This window comes from Molothrus ater, chromosome 25 (genome assembly GCF_012460135.2).
Source record: "Molothrus ater isolate BHLD 08-10-18 breed brown headed cowbird chromosome 25, BPBGC_Mater_1.1, whole genome shotgun sequence".
In the NCBI taxonomy this organism is placed as follows: Eukaryota; Metazoa; Chordata; class Aves; order Passeriformes; family Icteridae; genus Molothrus; species Molothrus ater.
The window spans coordinates 3,858,139-3,877,072 of NC_050502.2; the positions used below are offsets into that span (position 1 = coordinate 3,858,139).

Sequence of the window (18,934 nt, forward strand, 5' to 3'; positions counted from 1 at the left end):
GGCGGGACCGGAGCCCTCAGGGCGGCGCGGCCGCTGCCCCGGGACCGTCCCGGGAAAACCGGAGCGTCCGGAGCGCGGAGCCTCCAATGTGCAGAGAATTCCCGGTGTACGGAGAGTCCCCGAATATAGCGAGAGTCAGCGCGGGGGCGGCGCTGAGGGTTTAAGAGCACGGGCGGCGGTGGCGCTGCCGGGACCTCGTGGCGCAACGGTAGCGCGTCTGACTCCAGATCAGAAGGCTGCGTGTTCGAATCACGTCGGGGTCAGCGCCCCGGTTGGGGCTCTATTTTCCACCGCGGGGAAAGAAAACCCTAAAAATTAAAAAATTTGTGATGAAAAGGAATTTTTCAGGCTTTGATTCAGGGGTTTTGGGGGGTTCAGGCTGCGATGCTGCAGATATGGGGGTGAGCACAGCGCCCCAGCTTCTGTGGGATCTCCTTGCATTTCATTTTTGCCCCCCTGAAAGAGGGCAGGGTGGGAAGAAAGATTATAAATAATATAGAATAGAATAGAATAGAATAGAATAGAATAGAATAGAATAGAATAGAATAGAATAGAATAGATCAATCAAATCATATTATTAATGTAACATAACATAATACAATATAACATAACCAAATAAATAAATAAATAAAATTATTCTAAATAATAATAATAATATATAATATATAAATAATATATATTTATATAAAAAATTAAAAATACTTATCTCTATTTTTATATATCCATTTAGATTCAATATCGGAATTTAAATTGAATTTATTGGGCAGCAATTAATAAATATTTATTTATTCATTAATAATTAATATTAATTTATTTATTAATACAATTTAATTTAATTAATTTAATTTTTTGGGGCTCATTCCCTGCATCCCCTTCCTGGTCATAAATCCCAGAGCGGGGCAGAAAATCCCCTGGATTTATCCTGGAGTTTGGTTTGGGAATGAGCCAAAAGGAAAAGGAGAGAGGCCAGAGGGACTTTGCTCCTCAGGGTTAATCATTGATGGCAGAGATAAGGGCCAGGAGCAGCTGGGGGGAAAATCGGTGTAAAAATCAGATTTTATGGGATTTTCTAAGATTGAACAGAGTTGGGTGAAAAAGCTCTGGTGGTGTTTGGGGTGGTTTTGGGATAGTTTTTGGGGAGGTTTTGGGGTGATTTTTGTGATGGTTTTGGGGTGGTTTTTGCGTGGTGTTTGTGGTGGTTTTTGGGAGGTTTGGGGTGGTTTTGAGGTGGTTTTGGGATGGTTTTGAGGTGGTTTTTGGGGTACTTTTTGGGTGGTGTTTGGGTGGTGTTTGGGGTGGTTTTTGCGATGGTTTTGGGAGGGTTTTAGGATGAGTTTTGAGGTGGTTTTTGGGGTGGTTTTGGGAGGGTTTTAGGGTGGTGTTTGAGATGGTTTTGGGGTGGTTTTTGGGTGGTTTTTGGCGTGGTTTTGAGACGGTTTTGGGTTGGTTTTAGGGGTGGTTTTGGGAGGGGTTTGGGGTGGTGTTTGGGATGGTTTTGGGAGGGTTTTAGGGTGGTTTTTGGGGTGGTTTTGGAATGGTTTTGGGTGGTTATGGGGATGGTTTTGGGATGGTTTTGGGTGGTTTTGGGGATGGTTTTGAGATGGTTTTGGGGTGGTTTTTGGGTGGTTTTTGGCGTGGTTTTGAGACAGTTTTGGGGTGGTTTTAGGGGTGGTTTTGGGAGGGTTTCGGGGTGGTGTTTGAGATGGTTTTGGGGTGGTTTTTGGGTTGTTTTTGGGTGGTTTTGGGATGGTTTTGGGTGGTTATGGGGATGGTTTTGGGATGGTTTTGGGTGGTTCTTGGCATGGTTTTGAAATGGTTTTGGGGTGGTTTTGGGATGGTTTTGGGTGGTTCTTGGCATGGTTTTGAGATGGTTTTGGGGTGGTTTTAGGGGTGGTTTTGGGAGGGGTTTGGGGTGGTGTTTGAGATGGTTTTGGGGTGGTTTTTGGGACAGGTTTTAGAATGGTTTTGGGATGGTTTTTGGGTGGTTTTGTGGTGTTTCTGGGATGGTTTTTGGGGTTGTTTTTCCCTTTTCCCTGTTTTCCCCAGCTCCTGCCTGCCTGGAGCGCTGTCTCCCCGTGTTTGTCACTCGGGCGGGCACAGCTGGTGGATTTCTCCCCACGGGTGAAAATCTGATGGAGAAATCCCAGAGTTCTGGGCTCCTGTCTGCACGGATTAAGGCACTGCCTGCACTGAAAAATTCCTTAATTAACTCCTTAATTAACTGTCAGCTTGAAAAATCGCTGGGAAAAATGAGGGATCTCCCATCCCCTGCATTTTTCTCCTTGCTGGCACAACAAAATCCCTGTTTTCCCTCTTTAGCCACAAAAAAAAATCCATTTTCCCTCTTTACCTACAACATTATTTTTAAAAATTATTATTAAAATTATATATAATATATTATTTTAGATTGTTATTAAAATTATTGCTGTTAGATTAATTAAATTAATTACTTTATATTAGCATACTTATTATCATTATTACTATTATTTCTTCAAGAAGAAAAGACCAACCAAAGCCCCTTTTTCTCCATTTCCCCCGCTGATTTTTCCTATTTCCCCCCACATTTTTCTTCCTCCTTCAGCTCTTTCCCCCTTTCCCATCCCGGGAATGATTTTGGGATGGAATTGGCTCAGCCTGAGGTGCCACAGGTGAGAAAAAGGGAATTAAAGCCAGGAATTAAAACCTCCCTGGTGTCATCTGCAGGAATTCCTGCACCTCTCCTGCTGTTCCCATGGAAACAGATGTGGAATTGCAGGGATTTCATCGATTTTCAGGACTGTTAATAATTTATTTTTCCCTTTAACATCAACACTTCCTTTATCATTCCCAAGCAGGGTGAGGTAAACAAAAAATCTGCTTTTTTGAGGCAGCACCAAAAATAATAATAATGATAATAAATCCTTGAAGGATTTTTCCACAAAGTTATTCTGCAGCACTTTGAGGAGAAAAAGATGATTTTAACAGCTTTGGAGAGAACCAGGTCAGGGAAGCAAAATCCTGGGATGGGTGGCCGGGTGGGAATGGGCTCCAAAGGCTCCCAAATCCCGCTCCTCTGAGCTCCTTGTGGGGTGCAGGGAGAGAAATTTTGGGAATGGGCTCCAAAGGGTCTAAAATCCCTCTCCTGTGAGCTCCTTGTGGGATGTGGGAGCAGGATTTTGGGAATCAGCTCCAAAGGATCCAAAATCCCGCTCCTCTGAATTTGTGGGATGCAAGGAGCAGAATTTTGGGAATTGGCCCCAGAGGCTCCAACGTCCCTTTCCTCCAAGCTCCTTGTGGGATGCAGGGAGAGAAATTTTGGGAATCAGCTCCAAAAGATCCAAAATCCCGCTCCTCTGAGCTCCTTGTGGGAGAAGAATTTTGGGAATTGGCTCCAAAGGCTCCAAAATCCCACTCCTGTGAGTTTGAGGGATGTGAGAGCAGAGTTTTGGGAATTGGCTCCAACATCCCAGTCCTCCGAGCAACTTGTGGGATGTGGGAGCAGAATTTTGGGAATCAGCTCCAAAGGGTTCAGCCTTCCTCTGCTCTGAGCTCCTGGTGGGATGCAGAGAAATAAATTTGGGGAATTGGCTCCAGAAGCTCCAACATCTCAGTCCCATGAGTTCCTTGTGGCAAGCAGGGAAATAAATTTTGGGAATCAGCTCCAAGGGCTCCAAAATCCTGCTCCTCCAAGCTCCTTGTGGGATTTGAGAGCAGAATTTTGGGAATTGGCTCCAACATCTCAGTCCTCCAAGCTCCTTGTGGGATGTGGGAGCAGAATTTTGGGAATCAGCTCCAAAGGCTCCAAAATCCTGCTCCTCCAAGCTCCTTGTGGGATTTGGGAGCAGGATTTTGGGAATCAGCTCCAAGGGCTCCAACATCCCTCTCCTCCAAGCTCCCTGTGGGATGTGGGAGCTGCAGGGAGCAGAATTTTGGGAATTGGCTCCAAAATCCCTCTCCTGTGAGCTCCTTGTAGGATGCAGGGGAATAAATTTTGGGAATCAGCTCCAAAGGCTCCAACATCTCACTCCCATGAGCTCCTTTTGGGATACAGGGAAAGAAATTTTGGGAAGCAGCTCCAGAGGCTCCAACGTCCTATTCCTCCAAATCTGTGGGATGTGGGGAGTAGAATTTTGGGAATTGGCTCCCAAGGCTCCCACACCCCACTCCTCCAAGTTCCTTGTGGGATTTGGGAGCAGGATTTTGGGAATCAGCTCCAAAGGCTCCAAAATCCTGCTCCTCCAAGTTCCTTGTGGGATGTGGGAGCAGGATTTTGGGAATCAGCTCCAAAGGCTCCAAAATCCTGCTCCTCCAAATCTGTGGGATGTGAGGAGTAGAATTTTGGGAATTGGCTCCCAAGGCTCCTACACCCCACTCCTCCAAGCTCCTTGTGGGATGTGGGAGCTGAAGGGAGCAGAATGTTGGGGATCAGCTCCAGAGGCTCCAACATCCCTTTCCTCCGAGCTCCCTGTGGGATGCAGGAGCAGAATTTTGGGGTTCTGCCGCCCCAGCTGCCCTTGCCGTGCCCATTTCCCTCATTTTGGGGTGACATCCACGGGATGGGCTCTTCCCCGGGATCCACCCATCCCTTCCCGGACAATCTCTGCCTCCTCTCAGCTCCGTCTTTCCCGATTTTTTTTTTTTTTTTGGCCAAAATTCCCCGGGCGATTCCTCCGGTGCCGCTTTAGGGCGGGGAGCGCGGCGGTTCCAGAACATCCTGTGCGAGCGTGGGGAGCCATAAAAGGCTCAGGGATGGATCGGGAACGCCGGGAATTCGCACGCACAGCCCCGAGGAGGAGCCCAGCTGGGGAAACCCTCCCCGCCCTGAGTGTCCTACATCTTCCAGAGGGGGAACAGCAGCGCCGCTGGATTTACGCGGATTTATTTTATTTATTTTATTATTTTTTTTCCCCTCTCTCTTCCCACGCAGCAATTGCCAGCCCCGGCTGCTCCCGGCGCCGCTCGCAGCCCGGCGGGGAGTGGGAGGAAGGGGATGCTCGGAGGATTTGGGAAAATCCGGAGCATTTCCAGCCATGCTCCAGCGGAGCTGTGAGTATTCCTGAGAAACCCTGGGCAAGGAAGGAGGGAGGGAAGGGAATTCCTCACTCGAGGTCGTTTTGGGGGGGGGGGGATGCTTTGGGACCCCAGGAACAGCCACAAACAAAGCTTGGAGTTTGTGTTTCCCTTCCAAAAATTGGATGGGGAACGATAATTTCCCCCCCCCCCCCCCCCTTACTTTTTGTGGAAAAGGATGGGGTTTTTCCCGTACTTTTTTCCCCAAAAATTCCACATTTTCAGCTTTTCTCCTCCCAGCATCCCCAATCCCTTTTTCCAGCCTTTCTCCCAGACCAGGCCCGGCAGGGATGGGGTCGCTGTGACCTCCCCCAGCTGTGATCTGGCCCGAGCTCTCCCCATTCCCTCTGCAGCTGAAATAAAGAGAAAAAAGAGCTCTGGAAACACAACCTGAGAGACCTGAGGGCTTGGAAACGCCTTTCTGTGTTTGACCCGTGCAGCAGAGCAGCTGCTGGGGCACAGGGAGCTTTTGGGGGTGAGGAAGGGGATTTAGGATCCTGGTGGGAGCTGGGTGGGGAAGGGAGCCCCTTTGCCCTTGCAGGTGGGTTCTTGCTCTTGAATTAAATGAAATTACATTATTTAAATTAAATTCAAACTCCTGAGCTCAGCTGTGACATGAGCAAACCTCACCTTGCTCTGCTGTTCTTTCAGCCCACTCAGGGTTTTTAATGAAGGCTGATTTGGGCTCTTTCAAAAAACGAAGCAGATTTTGCCCCCGTCCCGGAGCTGTGACGCCCCTGACGCTCTCCCGTGGGGGAATATTTCCTTCCACAGCCCCTGTCCCTCCCCTCAGGAGATCGCAGCCGGCGGGAGGAGGCTGCAGAGGCTCCCGAGGGACCGGGATGGGGGAAGGGGTGAACCCTGGGGGAGGCCAGACCGGCCCCAGCCGCTCCCGCATCCCAAAGGATGCTCGGGATCGGGGGGTACAAAACAGCTCAGAGCGCCGCTCTGCTCCACACAATGAAATCTCTTCTCATCCCAGTGGTTTTTTGCTCTTTTTGCCGGTTTTTTTTCCAGGCAGAGGCGGGGATCCGGTGAGGTTTCGTTGTTGTTGTTGTTGTTGTGGTGGTGTTCCGGGTGGTTGTTGCTATGGCGAGGGGGGAGGTCAGGAATCCCCGGCTGATAATTCCGAGCCTGTTCCTTTCATTCCCAGCTGCCGCGGTTGGAGCAAAAGCACCAGGACCCGGCTGTTCCCAGCCCCTTTTCCCTCGGGACACGGGTGGGGAGAGGAGGAATCTTTTTCCCGAAGTTTCCCCGGTGGATTTCTGTGCCCCGCTGAGGAGGGGCTGGGTGCGTCTGACCCGCTCCTGGTGCGAGTTTGGGGGCTCTGAGCATCACCCTGGCTCTGCCCCGCTCCCAAATGGGAGCAGATTTGGGTTCCAGCCCTTGGAATTTCGACCCTGGGGCAGCAAAACTTCCAAATCCTGGAGATAAAAGAGATGGGAAGGGGAAGGAGCTGCTCTGACATCTCCCCCTGTTCATCCCATGAATCCCTTGGAATTCCACCTGCCCGGCTCTGATAAATCCCAAAATATTGCAGGTCCATAAATGCCACACATCCAGGGGATCTCCAAAATGAGGGATGGGTTTTCCTTGGAGGGAATATCCAGGGAGAAATCCCGCTGGAGCCCTGACCCCTCTCTGGGGGTGCTGCCCCTGCCCATCCATGCTCCAAATCCACTTGGAAAAGACCCCGGAGGGTTTCTCAAACCAGGGAATTTCATCCTTTCAATCCTTAAACCAGGGAATTTCATCCTTTGCATCCTTATGCCAAGGAATTTCATCCTTTCCATCCTTAAACCAAGGAACTTCATCCTTTCTATCCTTAAACCAAGGAATTTCATCCTTTGCATCCTTAAACCAAGGAACTTCATCCTTTCTATCCTTAAACCAAGGAATTTCATCCTTTCCACCCTTGAATCAAGGAATTTCATCCTGCAGGGATAAGGAGTGGAGAGGGCTCAGCCCCAGCTCCGCAATTTCCTTCCTTTGGATTTCCAATGTCAATTAGTCTGGGATGATGAGGCGATAATTCCCTGGGTCTGGGAGGGGAATTTGGCCTCAGGAAACTCTGCCAGATCCCAGCACGGCGCTGGTGTCGCTTCCCGGTGAAATCCAGGTGATTTTTGGAGATCTGGAGGCGAAGGAATTCAGGAATTCAGGGTGTGAGCCTGACCTTGATTTCCTTTAAATAGCACGGGAGGGAAGAGGAGCAGAATCTTTGTGTGCCAAGGCAGCTGAATTCAGGCAGGGGTTTGCATTCCAGCAGAATTCCCGGCTCTTTGCTCCTTTATTCCCATGGAGGACCTGCCTGGAGAATTCCTCATCCCTCTCCAAGCGCTCTCTGCCTGCTGGGATGTCGAAAAGGAATTTTTAGGCCATTTCAGGCAATTATTTCTGAGTTTTGGACGGAGAAATTGCCTGGCCCCAGCCAGGCTCTGCTGCTGGCAGGCACTGGGCTGGTGCTGGTTGTGTCTCATCCCAGCAGTTTGGATTTGAAGGATTAGAGGTCAGGGATGTCTGAACGCAAATCCATCGAGCTCCTGGAAACGGGAGCTGGCTCTGCTTTGCTAATTAACCAGGCCAGGGTGAGTTTATCCATGAAAATTCACCTGGAAAGGAAATCAATCATCCGAGGGAGCAGAACCCCGGATCTGCCAGGGCACAAATCCCGGGGATGCTGCTCAGGGAGGGCAGAGCAGTCTGGGCTGCTGCTCGCTGCTTTTTCCCTGGATTCTGGGAGGTTTGATGTGCTGCTGCTGCTGCTTTTTATCGTGGCTTCGTGTCCCTTTGTCCCCCTGGAGCCGGGAATTTCCAGGAATTGCCCCGGGAATTGTGGATGGGCCCACAGCAGCTCCTGCTGCTGGAGGGTGGCAGCCCAAGCAGGATTTCTTCATTTATTTATTAATTCCTCATGCAGTAAATGATGTTTCGTGTGCTCCTGAACATTTATTTGGGATGATAAATAATAATAAAAACAAACAGCCGTGCACGGATTAATCGGATTTTATGGAGGCTCGGGGTTGGATGGGAAGGGTGGGAAGGGATTTTCCTCTCAGCGCTGCTTTTGTCCCTCTCCCTTCGCCCTCTCTCGCTAATTAAGCTCATCTGCATCGCGCTTAATGAAGGAGAGAGGAGACGGAGCAATGACCGCGGGTTCCCAGCTCTCCGCCCCGGGATTGCAGAGCCGGGGGTTCGCATTCCTCAGGGTGGGGATGTGAGGAAGGTGAGGAGGAGGAATCCGGTGGGTGAGAGCAGGAAATGTTCCCCAGCCGGCAGGAAAACAGGCGCGGAGGGAGCAGAGCCTGGCTTGAAGTCACCTGGGGGCGGGGAAGCAGCAGAACAAACAGACTCCAACCTTCTCGCCTGGCTTGCTTTTTGTTTTTTCCTTTTTTTTTTTTGTCTTTTGTTTTCCCACCTCTTTTTGTTTTGTTTTATTTTTAGGCTCGGTCTCTGCGTGAGCTGCTGAGGCGGCTCTGGAGCCGCAGGATTGATGGAGAGGCGCTGAAAGGTGGCGGTGACACAGGGGACAGGCGGGAGTGGCGCTCTAGGGGTGGCACAAGGGGACAGGTGGCAGTGGGAGGGCAGCTCTGGTCCCGCTCTGCTCCTGCCAGAGCGGGGTTTGCACTCTGGGATTTTTCCCTCAGTTCAGGAGGAACATTTTGGGGCTGGAGCGTGTCCAGGGAAGGGAATGGAGATGGGGATGGGTTTGGAGAGTCCTGAGGGAGCTGGGCAGGGGCTCAGCCTGGAGCAAAGGAGGCTCAGGGGGAATTTCTGGCTCTGCACAACTCCCTGCCAGGAGGGGACAGCCGGGGGGATTTGGGATCTTATCCCAGGGAACAGGGACAGGAGGAGAGGGAACGGCCTCAGGCTGGGCTGGGGAGGCTCAGGTTGGACAGCAGCAGGAATTTCCTCATGGAAAGGGCTGGAAGGGCTGCCCAGGGGGGTTTTGGGGTGTCCAAGGAATTCCTGGAGGTGGCACTCAGTGGCAGAACTTGGCCGATCCTGGCGAACTTCTCCACCCTCAACAATTCCGGAATTCTCTTTTTTCCCAGCACCAACCCCTTCCCGGCGGCCACCATGGAGCTGCCCAACAGCAAGGACTTCCAGTGGAAGTCCCTGGCGCCGCTGCCCAGCCGCAGGGTTTACTCCACGCTGGTGGAGGCGGGCGGGCAGGTGTTCGCCGTGGGCGGCTGCGACGACAACGGCGTCGCCGTGGACTCCTTCGAGGTCTACTCGCCCGAGGCCGACCAGTGGGCAGCGCTGCCCGCCATGCCCACGGCCAGGGCCGGCGTGGCCGTCACCGTGCTGGGCAAGAGGATCATGGTGATCGGCGGCGTGGGCGCCAACCAGCTGCCGCTGAAGGTGGTGGAGATGTACAACACGGACGAGGGGCGCTGGAGGAAGCGCAGCTCGCTCCGCGAGGCCGCCATGGGCATCTCGGTGGCGGCCAAAGGCAAGTGCGGGAAAGAGGGAAAGTTTGGGAGGTTTCACAGGTGGCAGGAAGGTCTCAGAATGTAGAGCCTGAGGGCGGAATAGGGGTGGAAGCAGGTTTTGATATAGAATAATGGATCGTGGAAAGCTTCCCCAAAGCGCAGCCCGCTCCGTGAGGCGGCCATGGGCATCGCGGTGGTGGCCAAAGGCAAGTGCGGGAAAGAGGGAAAGTTTGGGAGGTTTCACAGGTGGCAGGAAGGTCTCAGAATGTAGAGCCTGAGGGTGGAATAGGGGTGGAAGGAGATTTTGATATAGAAGAATAATAGATTGTGGAAAGCTTACCTGAGGTGGCCATGGGCATCTCGGTGGTGGCCAAAGGCAAGTGTTGGGAAGTTGGAAAGATGGGAAAGTTTGGGAAGTTTCACAGATGGAAGGAAGGTCTCTGAATGTAGAACTTGAGAGTGGAATAGAGGTGGAAGCAGGTTTTGATATAGAAGAATGAGATTGTGAAAAGCTTCCCTGAGGCATAGCTTGCTCCATGAGGTGGCCATGGGCATCTCGGTGGTGGAAAAGGCAAGTGTGGGAAAGATGGAAAGTTTGGCAAGGAGGTTTCACAGATGGCAGGAAGGTCTCAGAATGTAGAGCCTGAGGGCGGAATAGGGGTGGAAGCAGGTTTTGATATAGAATAATGGGTTGTGGAAAGCTTCCCCAAGGATCCCCCTGATGGGGAGAATCCTAAAAACTTCTGTGCCAGGACCTCTAAAAAGTTCTGCACATCTCGGTGGCGGCCAAAGGCAAGTGTGGGAAAGAGGGAAAGTTTGGGAAGTGTCACAGATGGCAGGAAGGTCTCAGAATGTAGAAGTTGAGGGAGGAATAGAGATGGAAGGAGATTTTGATATAGAAGAATAATAGATTGTGGAAAGCTTCCACGAGGTGGCCATGGGCATCTCAGAGGCAGCCAAAGGCAAGTGTTTCCCATCCAGATCACAGGTTAACACAGCAGGGGAGGGGGATTTCTCGTGCTTCCCTACAATAATTTATTATCCCAATAATTTCATGGGATTTGGGGGTTTTTTGCCCCATCCAGACTACAGGGTGTACGCAGCAGGCGGGATGGGCTCGGACCTGCGGCCCCACAACTTCCTGCAGCACTATGATGTGCTCAAGGACATCTGGGTGTCCCTGGCTGCCATGCCCACCCCCCGCTACGCGGCCACCTCCATCCTGAGGGGCACCAAGATCTACGTGCTGGGTAAGGAGCAGCCCTGCCTCCTCCTCTCCTGCTTCCCCTTCCTTCTCCATCCTTTCTCCTTCTTCTCTTTCCTTTTTCTTCCTTTCTCTTCCCTTTTCTTCTCCATCCTTCCCTTTCCTCTTCCTTCCTTTTCCTTCCTTTCTCCTTCCTTTTCCTTAATTTTTGTTCCTTTTTCTTCCTTGTCCTTCCTTCTCCTTCACTTTTTTCCATTTGCTTCCTTTTGCATCCTTTCTCTTCCTCCAATTCCCTCCCCATTTCAATTCCTTCTCCATTTCAACTCCCTCTCTTTCCACTTCCTTCCATTCCAATTCCCTCTACACTTCAATACCCTCTCCTTTGCAATTCCATCTCCTTTTCAACTCCCTCTCCATTTCAATTCCCTCCAATTCAATTCCCTCTCCATTTAAATTCCCTCTCCTTTCCTATTCCCTCTCCTTTCCAATTCCCTCTTCTTTCCACTTCCCTCTCCATTTCAACTCCCTCTCCTTTCCAATTCCCTCCTTTTCAACTCCCCCTCCTTTCCACTTCCCTCTCCATTTCAATTCCCTCTCCATTTCAATTCCCTCTCCTCTCCAACTCCTCCTCCATTTCAATTTCCCTTCCGTCCCAATTCCCTCTCCTCCCCAGGGGGAAGGCAATCCAAGTACGCCGTCAACGCCTTCGAGGTTTTCGACACGGACACGCGCTCCTGGAGCAGGTTCCCCAACATTCCCACCAAAAGAGCCTTCTCCAGCTTCGTGCCCACCGAGGAGAAGCTCTTCAGCCTCGGGGGGCTGCGCCAGGGCCGGCTCTACCGGCAGCCCAAGTTCATGAGGACCGTGGACGTCTTCGACCTGGAGCAAGGTGGGAGCTGGACCGGCCATGGACCTTCCCGAGGGGTTTGGGGACACACAGGGCTGGGTCTGGGGTTTGGGGACACAGGGATGGGTTTAGGGTTTGGGGTCACAAAGAACTGGGTTTGGGGCACATAGGGTTGTGTTTGGGGTCACACAGGGATGGGTTTGGGGACACAGGGCTGGGTTTGGGGTTTGGGGTCCCAGAGCTGGGTTTGGGGTCACAGGGATGATTTTGGGGTTTGGGGTCACAGGGATGAGTTTGGGGTTTGGGGTCATACAGAGCTGGGTTTGGGGTTTGGGAACACACAGGACTGGGTTTGGGGTTTGGGGCACACAGGGCTGGGTTTGGGGTCACACAGGGCTGGGTTTGGGGTTTGGGGTTTGGGGTCACACAGGGCTGGGTTTGGGGCTCTGCCACCCTTGCAGAGCACAGAGCCCCCATCTGCTGCTGCCTTGAGCTCAGCTTAGAGGACGATTTCCAGTCAGGATTACTGAGTGCAATGGGAAAACCTCAATCCCAAGGCAGCTGGATCCAACAGTGGGATAACAGGGGCCAAACCCAACCACCCCATGGGGTTTTATCACCCCAAGGTGATGCAGCCAAACTGCTCTTCCAGAGGCAGGGGCTCAGAGGGGGTGGGTGCCTTTCCAGGGGTGGGTGATCCCCCAGCCCCGGCGTGTCCTGTCCTTCCAGGTGGGTGGATGAAGATGGAGCGCTCCTGCTACCTGAAGAAAAGGCGAGCAGACTTCGTGGCCGGCTACCTGCGAGGCAGAGTTGTGGTGGCTGGGGGCCTGGGTGAGGCTCTGGGACTCTGGGAACCCTTTAAAAAGGTCTTGGAATTGTTGTCACCCCCCCAAAAAAAGGAGAAATCCCGGTGCTGGCTGGTGGGAGGGAGCAGGGAAAACAAACCCCATAAGGGGATGGAGTCAGAGCAGCCAAGAGAAGCTCGATGGTGCTTCCCAGATCATCCAGCGCCTCCTTTTGTGCTTCCAGGGAATCAGCCGAGCGTGCTGGAGTCGGCAGAGGCTTTCCACCCCGAGAAGAACAAGTGGGAGAGCCTGCCCCCCATGCCCACGCCGCGCTGCGCCTGCTCCAGCATCGTGCTGAGGGACTGCCTGCTGGCCGTGGGGGGCGTCAGCCAGGGGCTCAGCACGGCCGTGGAGGCCCTGTGCCTCTCTGACTCCTGATCCGAGCACACCTGAGTGGGGATCCCACCCGGAACAGGGCCCTGTGCCTCTCTGACTCCTGATCCGAGCACACCTGAGTGGGGATCCCACCCAGAACAGGGCCCTGTGCCTCTCTGACTCCTGATCCGAGCACACCTGAGTGGGGATCCCACCCGGAACAGGGCCCTGTGCCTCTCTGACTCCTGATCCGAGCACACCTGAGTGGGGATCCCACCCGGAACAGGGCCCTGTGCCTCTCTCATTCCTGACTGGAACCCATCTGAGGGGGGATTCCACCTAGAGCAGATCTCTGTGCCTGTCTGATTCCTGATTGGAACCCACCTGGAGGAGAATCCCACCTGGAACAGGTCCCTGTGCCTCTCTGACTCCTGATCTGAGACCACCTGGAGGAGAATCCCACCTGGAGCAGGGCCCTGCCCCTGCCTGTCCCCAGTGGTGGCATTGGGGACAGCACTGGAAGCTCCCAGGACTGGGACAGATGCATCCAACAGTGCTGGCAGCTCCTCCAGAAGCACATCCAGGGATTCTGGTGCCTCCCTTCCTGGCACTGCTGTCCATGAGGAACCCTCACACTGGCCAGGGGTCCCCTCCTGTCATTGTCACAGCTCCATGAGGACATCAGCCTGAGGAACTGCTCCCCACATCTCCATGGGGGTGGAACTGCTCCCCACAGCTCCATGGGGGTGGAACTGCTCCTCATATCTCCGTGGGGACACCCAGCTGGAGGAGCTGCTCCCCACGGGAAGGAGTCTGGAGATCCCTGTGTGGGAATTGTGTCCTTGCAGCCATCCTGGTCACAGGTGACACTGGGGCTCCCCAGAGGGGTCAGTGGTGGCTCAGGGGGGACAGTGGTGGTGTCCTCCTCCATCCTGGGATCTGCAAGTGCTTCCCTTCGGATTTTCTCCCAGAGGAAACTCCCAACCTGCAGCAGGATCCAGGATCGTTCTCTGCCTTCCCCTGCAATCCCGTCCGTGGCTGATCCTTGGGATTCCAGCAGGAGCTGGGGCCAGGGGCTGCTCCCAAGGGTGAATTCTGCTCTGGCTCCTCTCTGCTGGCACAGGGCTGGCACAGGATTGGCACAGAACTGGCACAGGATTAGCAGAGGATTGGCACAGAACTGGCACAGAACTGGCACAGGATTGGCACAGGATTGGCACAGAACTGGCACAGAACTGGCACAGGACTGGCACAGGATTGGCACAGGATTGGCACAGAACTGGCACAGCATTGGCACAGAACTGGCACAGCCTCCGCCTTTGCCAGGTGCCAGGTGGGGATGGCCTCATCCCTGCCCTTTCCCGGGATGCTCCTGCAGGGAAATGGGATCCAGCAGGACACGGCCTCCCTGGGTTTGGCACAACAGCTGCCGGAGATGTGACCTGAGCCCAGCTCGGGTGGCTCGGGCGCTCCTGGCTGTGCGTGCAGGGCGGGTTTGAGGATTTCAGCGGGTTTGGGTGGTTGGGTTTGGGCTCCTCCCAGAGCTGTCAACAGCAGATGGCATCCTTGAGGATCTGAGCGGGTTCGGGTGGTTTGGTTTGGGCTGGGTGAGCCCCAGGTCTCCTCCCAGCGCTGTGAACAGCAGATGGCATCCCTGGGCCGAGCTGCGGCTGCAGCAGCGCCTCCGGCAGCGCTGCCGCTGTCCTGGGCTGCCCTGCCCGGGTGGCGCTGGACCGGGGCAGCTCGAAAATCCCATTTCAGGTGCTGCAAGATCCAACAAATAACCTGGGTGCTGTGCGTCTCCTCCAGTATCTTATTCCCGCAGAAAGACACCCCCGAGGAACCCAAACACCTTCCAGGAGCAGGGACAGGGCTGGGTTTGGGTCCAGGAGCTGGGACAGGGCTGGATTTGGGTCCAGGAGCTGGGACAGGGCTGGGTTTGGGTCCAGGAGCTGGGACAGGGCTGGGTTTGGGTCCAGGAGCTGGGACAGGGCTGGGTTTGGGTCCGAAGAGTCCCTGATGCTGCTGCCCAGGAAATGCCTCCAAGGCTGCAGCTCCCCGAGCTCTGCAGTGAATCCCTTGGGATGAGAGTGCCCTGGAGCTCCTTTCCCTGGATAAATGTTGGTTTTGTCACCAGCCTGGCCCTGGGGGGCTGCAGGAAGCCCTGGGATGGTCCCTCTGCCCCCAGGACCCTCCGTGCCCCCTCCTTTATCCCAACCCAGCCGAGCATTTGGATTTTCCAGCGATGAAAAAATCCCGGAGCGGCCCCGGCCGTGTCCTCGCCTGAACTCCCCATGCTCGGAGTTTACTGAGAGGCTTTTCAGCCCTGGTGGCTGCTCCAGCACAGAGGCTGAGGGCCGAGCTGGCCCTGCTGCCAAAAATCCTCATTTATCATCCCCGAGCAGACTCTGTCTGTTCAAACAGGAAACTTCCTCAAGGAGCAGCCTCCAAAGGATGGGGTGGAGCAGAAATGATTCCTGCACCTTGCCATGGGCTCAGGACACGCGGCTGGGCTGGCCCTGGCTGGTGGGGACAATATTTTTGGGGGTCAGCACTGCTTTTTGGGGTCAGTGCTGCTTTTTGGGGTCAGTTTGTGGTGGCAGCTCCCAAAAGGAGCCCGACGCGGGCTTGTGGGAGAGCTGCTCCAGCTTCAGCTGGGAATTCCTCTCTGGAGAGCTGGGAATTGAGCTCTGGGATCACCTCTGTCGCTGCCATCCTCATCCCTGGGATGTCCCCAACCCTGTGGGGCCACCAGCAGCAGAGTCACCCCCGGCTGTTCCCATTCCTGGGAATGTGCTGGCGCTGGAGCGGATGTGGAGTCACCATCCTGAGAGACAGACGCTTCCTGCTTGGAAAATAAAAGCTCCAGCTTTTTTTGTGGGTTTCTGTGGGCTTTTGGTGGGTTTTTTATGGGTTATTTTTGAGCGGAATTTTTCTTCTTTTTCCTCAAAATGCCTCGGGGTTTCTGCAGCCCCATGTGCTGTGACACCCCCAGCGCCCAGGAGGGTGACAGGGACACCTGGGGGGTGGATCTGTGGTAAAGGGAGCCTTGTAGGGGTGGATTTGTGAAAAAATTGGGATGGAGGGATCCATGGATGGATGGAGGAATGGATGGATGGATGAGGGATGGATGGATGGATGGATGGATGGATGGATGGATGGATGGATGGATGGATGGATGAGGGATGGATGGATGGATGGATGGATGGATGGATGGATGGATGGATGGATGAATGGATGGATGAGGGATGGATGGATGGATGGATGGATGGATGGATGGATGGATGGATGGATGGGTGGATGGATGGATGGATGGATGAGGGATGGATGGATGGATGGATGGATGATGGATGGATGATGGATGGATCCATGGATCAATGATGGATGGATGGATGGATGGATGGATGGATGGATGGATGGATGGATGGATGAGGGATGGATGGATGGATGGATGGATGGATGGATGGATGGATGGATGGATGGATGGATGATGGATGGATCCCTGGATGGATGAATCCACGCATGGATCCATAGATGGACGATGGATGGATCCATGGATCAATGATGGATGGATGGAGGGATGGATCCATGGATGGACGGATGGATGATGGATGGATGGACAGATGGAACCCCCAGCTGCACTCCTGGGGTGGCCTCTGCTGCTCTCACCATCCCTGAAAGGCCATAAATGACTTTTCCACAGGCTCCCATTGGCGCTGATGAGTTTCCCTTCTCCTGCTGATGGATGGGGAGGATCAGAGCATTCCCGGCTTTCTCCGGGGTTTTCAGAGGGAAAATGGGTTCCACACCTGCCTGAGCATCCCCGGCAGCAGGTGAGGAATGCTGGGGCTCAGGGCCACGAAGGAGGGGTGAGCATTCAGCTTTTTGTTGTCTCTGGCATTTTAATGACTCTTCCTTTCCCTGTGGGAGGTCTCCCCGCTGCTCCGAGGGAATTTCTTTCGTGATGTTTATTCCTTTCCCTGTCCACAAACAGAGCTTGTGCCCACCCAATCCCGAGGCAGAGCCACAGGTTTTGGCCGGGATGTGGAAGTTTGCAGAGCCGGGATAACGCTGAAATTTATTTTAATGTAATAAATGAATTAATACAAATTTCGCAGCTGCCAACAGACAGCGCTGTGACCGAGCACCAAGCTGAGCTCGGAGCAGGTTTCTCTGACACGGAGCCAAATTCCTGGCTGGATTTCGGGCTGGTTTTAGTGGACACACAGTGGGGCCGCGGGACAAGCCCGGTTTGGGATTTCCAGGGGAATTTCGGTGGATTTCCCCAGCGGAGAAAGCAGAAAGCGGCGGGCGCTGCCACAATGGGGGATCCTTATCAGCGGATTCCAGCGGGCTCCCTCCGCGTCCCTTGGCATTTCCATGAAAATGGGAAAGGCTTCCTGAGGAAAAAAACATCCCCCAGCCTCCCACAGCAGCACAGAATCCTCTGGATTCTGGGAGGAATTTATCCGCTGGAAACAGAAACTCCGCGGGGCCTTTGCACAACGCGGGGAATCCTCGGGAAAAGCATCCCAAGAAATCCACCGGGACCCCAAACACGGGGCCGGAGAGATCCTGTTAAAAACGGGACCAGACTCCTGGTACTAAAAGTGATTTCAGCATTTATTTATTTATTTTATTTATTAAAAGTGATTTCAGCATTTATTTATTTATTTCATTTATTAAAAGTGATTTCAACATTTATTCTAATAAGAAGGAAGGCCCAAAGAAAGGGGTGCTAAAAGTGGTTTCACCATTTATTTATTTATTTATTTCATTTATGGAAAGTGATTTCAGCATTTATTCTAATGAAAAGAAAGGTCTAAAACAACGGTGCTAAAAGTGATTTCAATATTTATTTATTAATTTTATTTATTAAAAGTGATCTCGGCATTTATTCTAATAAAATGAAAGGCCTAAACCAAGGGGTACTAAAAGTTATTTCAGCATTTATTTATTTATTTATTATAAGTGATTTCAGTATTTATTCTAATAAAAAGAAAGGTCTAAAACAATGGTGCTAAAAGTGATTTCAGCATTTATTATAATAAAAGAAAGGCCTAAAACAAAGGGTGCTAAAGGTGATTTCAGCATTTATTACAATAAAAAGAAAGGCCCAAAGCAAGGGGCACTAGGCCGAGGATGCAGCAGCAGCGATGTCCCCGATGTCCCAGGGGAAGGGCACAGCTTCCCTGGCTCAGATGTCCCTTTTTATCCTGTTTTTTGTCCCTCTGGATTGGTTTCTGTTTGGATCCTTCATTTGCATGAAGGTTTCAGGCCTTGATTGGCCATTACAGCTCAGCCCAGGCTGGCTCGTTTCGCCGGGGCTCTGGAAAAACTGGGAAAACTCCTGGAGAAGCTGGGAAATGCTCTGGAAAAGGTTTAAAAGCCTCTGGGGATGGTGTGAAAACCTTCGCTTATGTGTAATTTCTTCTAACCACCCTTTAAACCCCTTTTACAATATAATAACCCAACTAACAGCGCTCAATAACAATTATCGACTACTTTACAACCGTTCCTAAGCTATTTTTAACAATCCCACGACGGCGACAGTGACATTTTCCCCTCGGGCCGGTGCCATCCCTTGGCTGGCCCGGACAGGATCCTGTTTGCTTTGAGGCTGAAATTGCCGCACTCGGGTTCAGCTCAGCTCCTCCTCCCCGCCGTGTTCATCTTCCCCCGTGGCCCTTGGAAACGGCTCCTGTTGCTGCTCGGTGTGAATAATTCATGGCCACAATTCATTAGCGCCGCTCATTATCGCCGTTCTTTATCACGATCCATTATCGCAATTCGTTATCGCCATTGCTGCGGCTCGGGGATCGTCTTCGGATGTCGCGGGCTGATTTTGGAATGAGCAGAGAGAGAGAGATTTGTGCCTGGTTTGTTGAGCTGGGGGAGAGGCTGGAGGTGGGAAGGAGCAGCCCGGAGCTGCTCGTCCCTGTGAGGAACTGAAGTGGCCAAAAAAACCAGTGACAGTGGCAGGGGAAGGGACCTGGGTGTCTTCGTTGTACCAAAATGACATTTAATGTGCGTGGGACAGCCCTGGGACAGGTGGCAGCCACAGAGAGTGGCCCAATTTTACCAAAATGACATTTAATGCGTGTGGCACTGTGCTGGGACAGGTGACAGCCACGGAGAGTGGCCCATTGGCACCAAAATGACATTTAATGTGTGTGGGACAGCGCTGGGACAGGTGACAGCCGCAGAGAGTGGCCCATTGGCACCAAAATCACATTTA

General features: G+C 52.7%; 1 protein-coding gene and 1 non-coding gene across 2 annotated transcripts; both read left to right on the forward strand.

Moving 5' to 3' along the window:
• Positions 1 to 191: 191 nt before the first annotated feature.
• Positions 192 to 263, forward strand: TRNAW-CCA (transfer RNA tryptophan (anticodon CCA)). Its single transcript has one exon. It is a non-coding gene; the product is annotated as a tRNA-Trp (tRNA).
• Positions 264 to 4,783: 4,520 nt separating this feature from the next.
• KLHDC8A (kelch domain containing 8A) lies at positions 4,784 to 15,580 on the forward strand. The gene is made up of 7 exons (XM_036398386.2): positions 4,784 to 5,025; positions 8,494 to 8,560; positions 9,105 to 9,505; positions 10,571 to 10,735; positions 11,363 to 11,578; positions 12,266 to 12,367; positions 12,566 to 15,580. The coding sequence occupies exons 3-7, from the start codon at positions 9,130 to 9,132 to the stop codon at positions 12,757 to 12,759; spliced, it is 1,053 nt and encodes a 350-aa protein (XP_036254279.1). The 5' UTR covers positions 4,784 to 5,025; positions 8,494 to 8,560; positions 9,105 to 9,129; the 3' UTR covers positions 12,760 to 15,580.
• The last annotated feature ends 3,354 nt before the right edge of the window (positions 15,581 to 18,934 follow it).

Bases quoted from the DNA above. Each gene is read 5' to 3' on its own strand.
- KLHDC8A (XM_036398386.2), top strand. From the start codon at position 9,130: ATGGAGCTGCCCAACAGCAAGGACTTCCAGTGGAAGTCCCTGGCGCCG. The intron at 9,506-10,570 runs GCAAGTGCGGGA...TGCCCCATCCAG, and splicing joins CATCTCGGTGGCGGCCAAAG to ACTACAGGGTGTACGCAGCA. The intron at 10,736-11,362 runs GTAAGGAGCAGC...TCTCCTCCCCAG, and splicing joins CACCAAGATCTACGTGCTGG to GGGGAAGGCAATCCAAGTAC.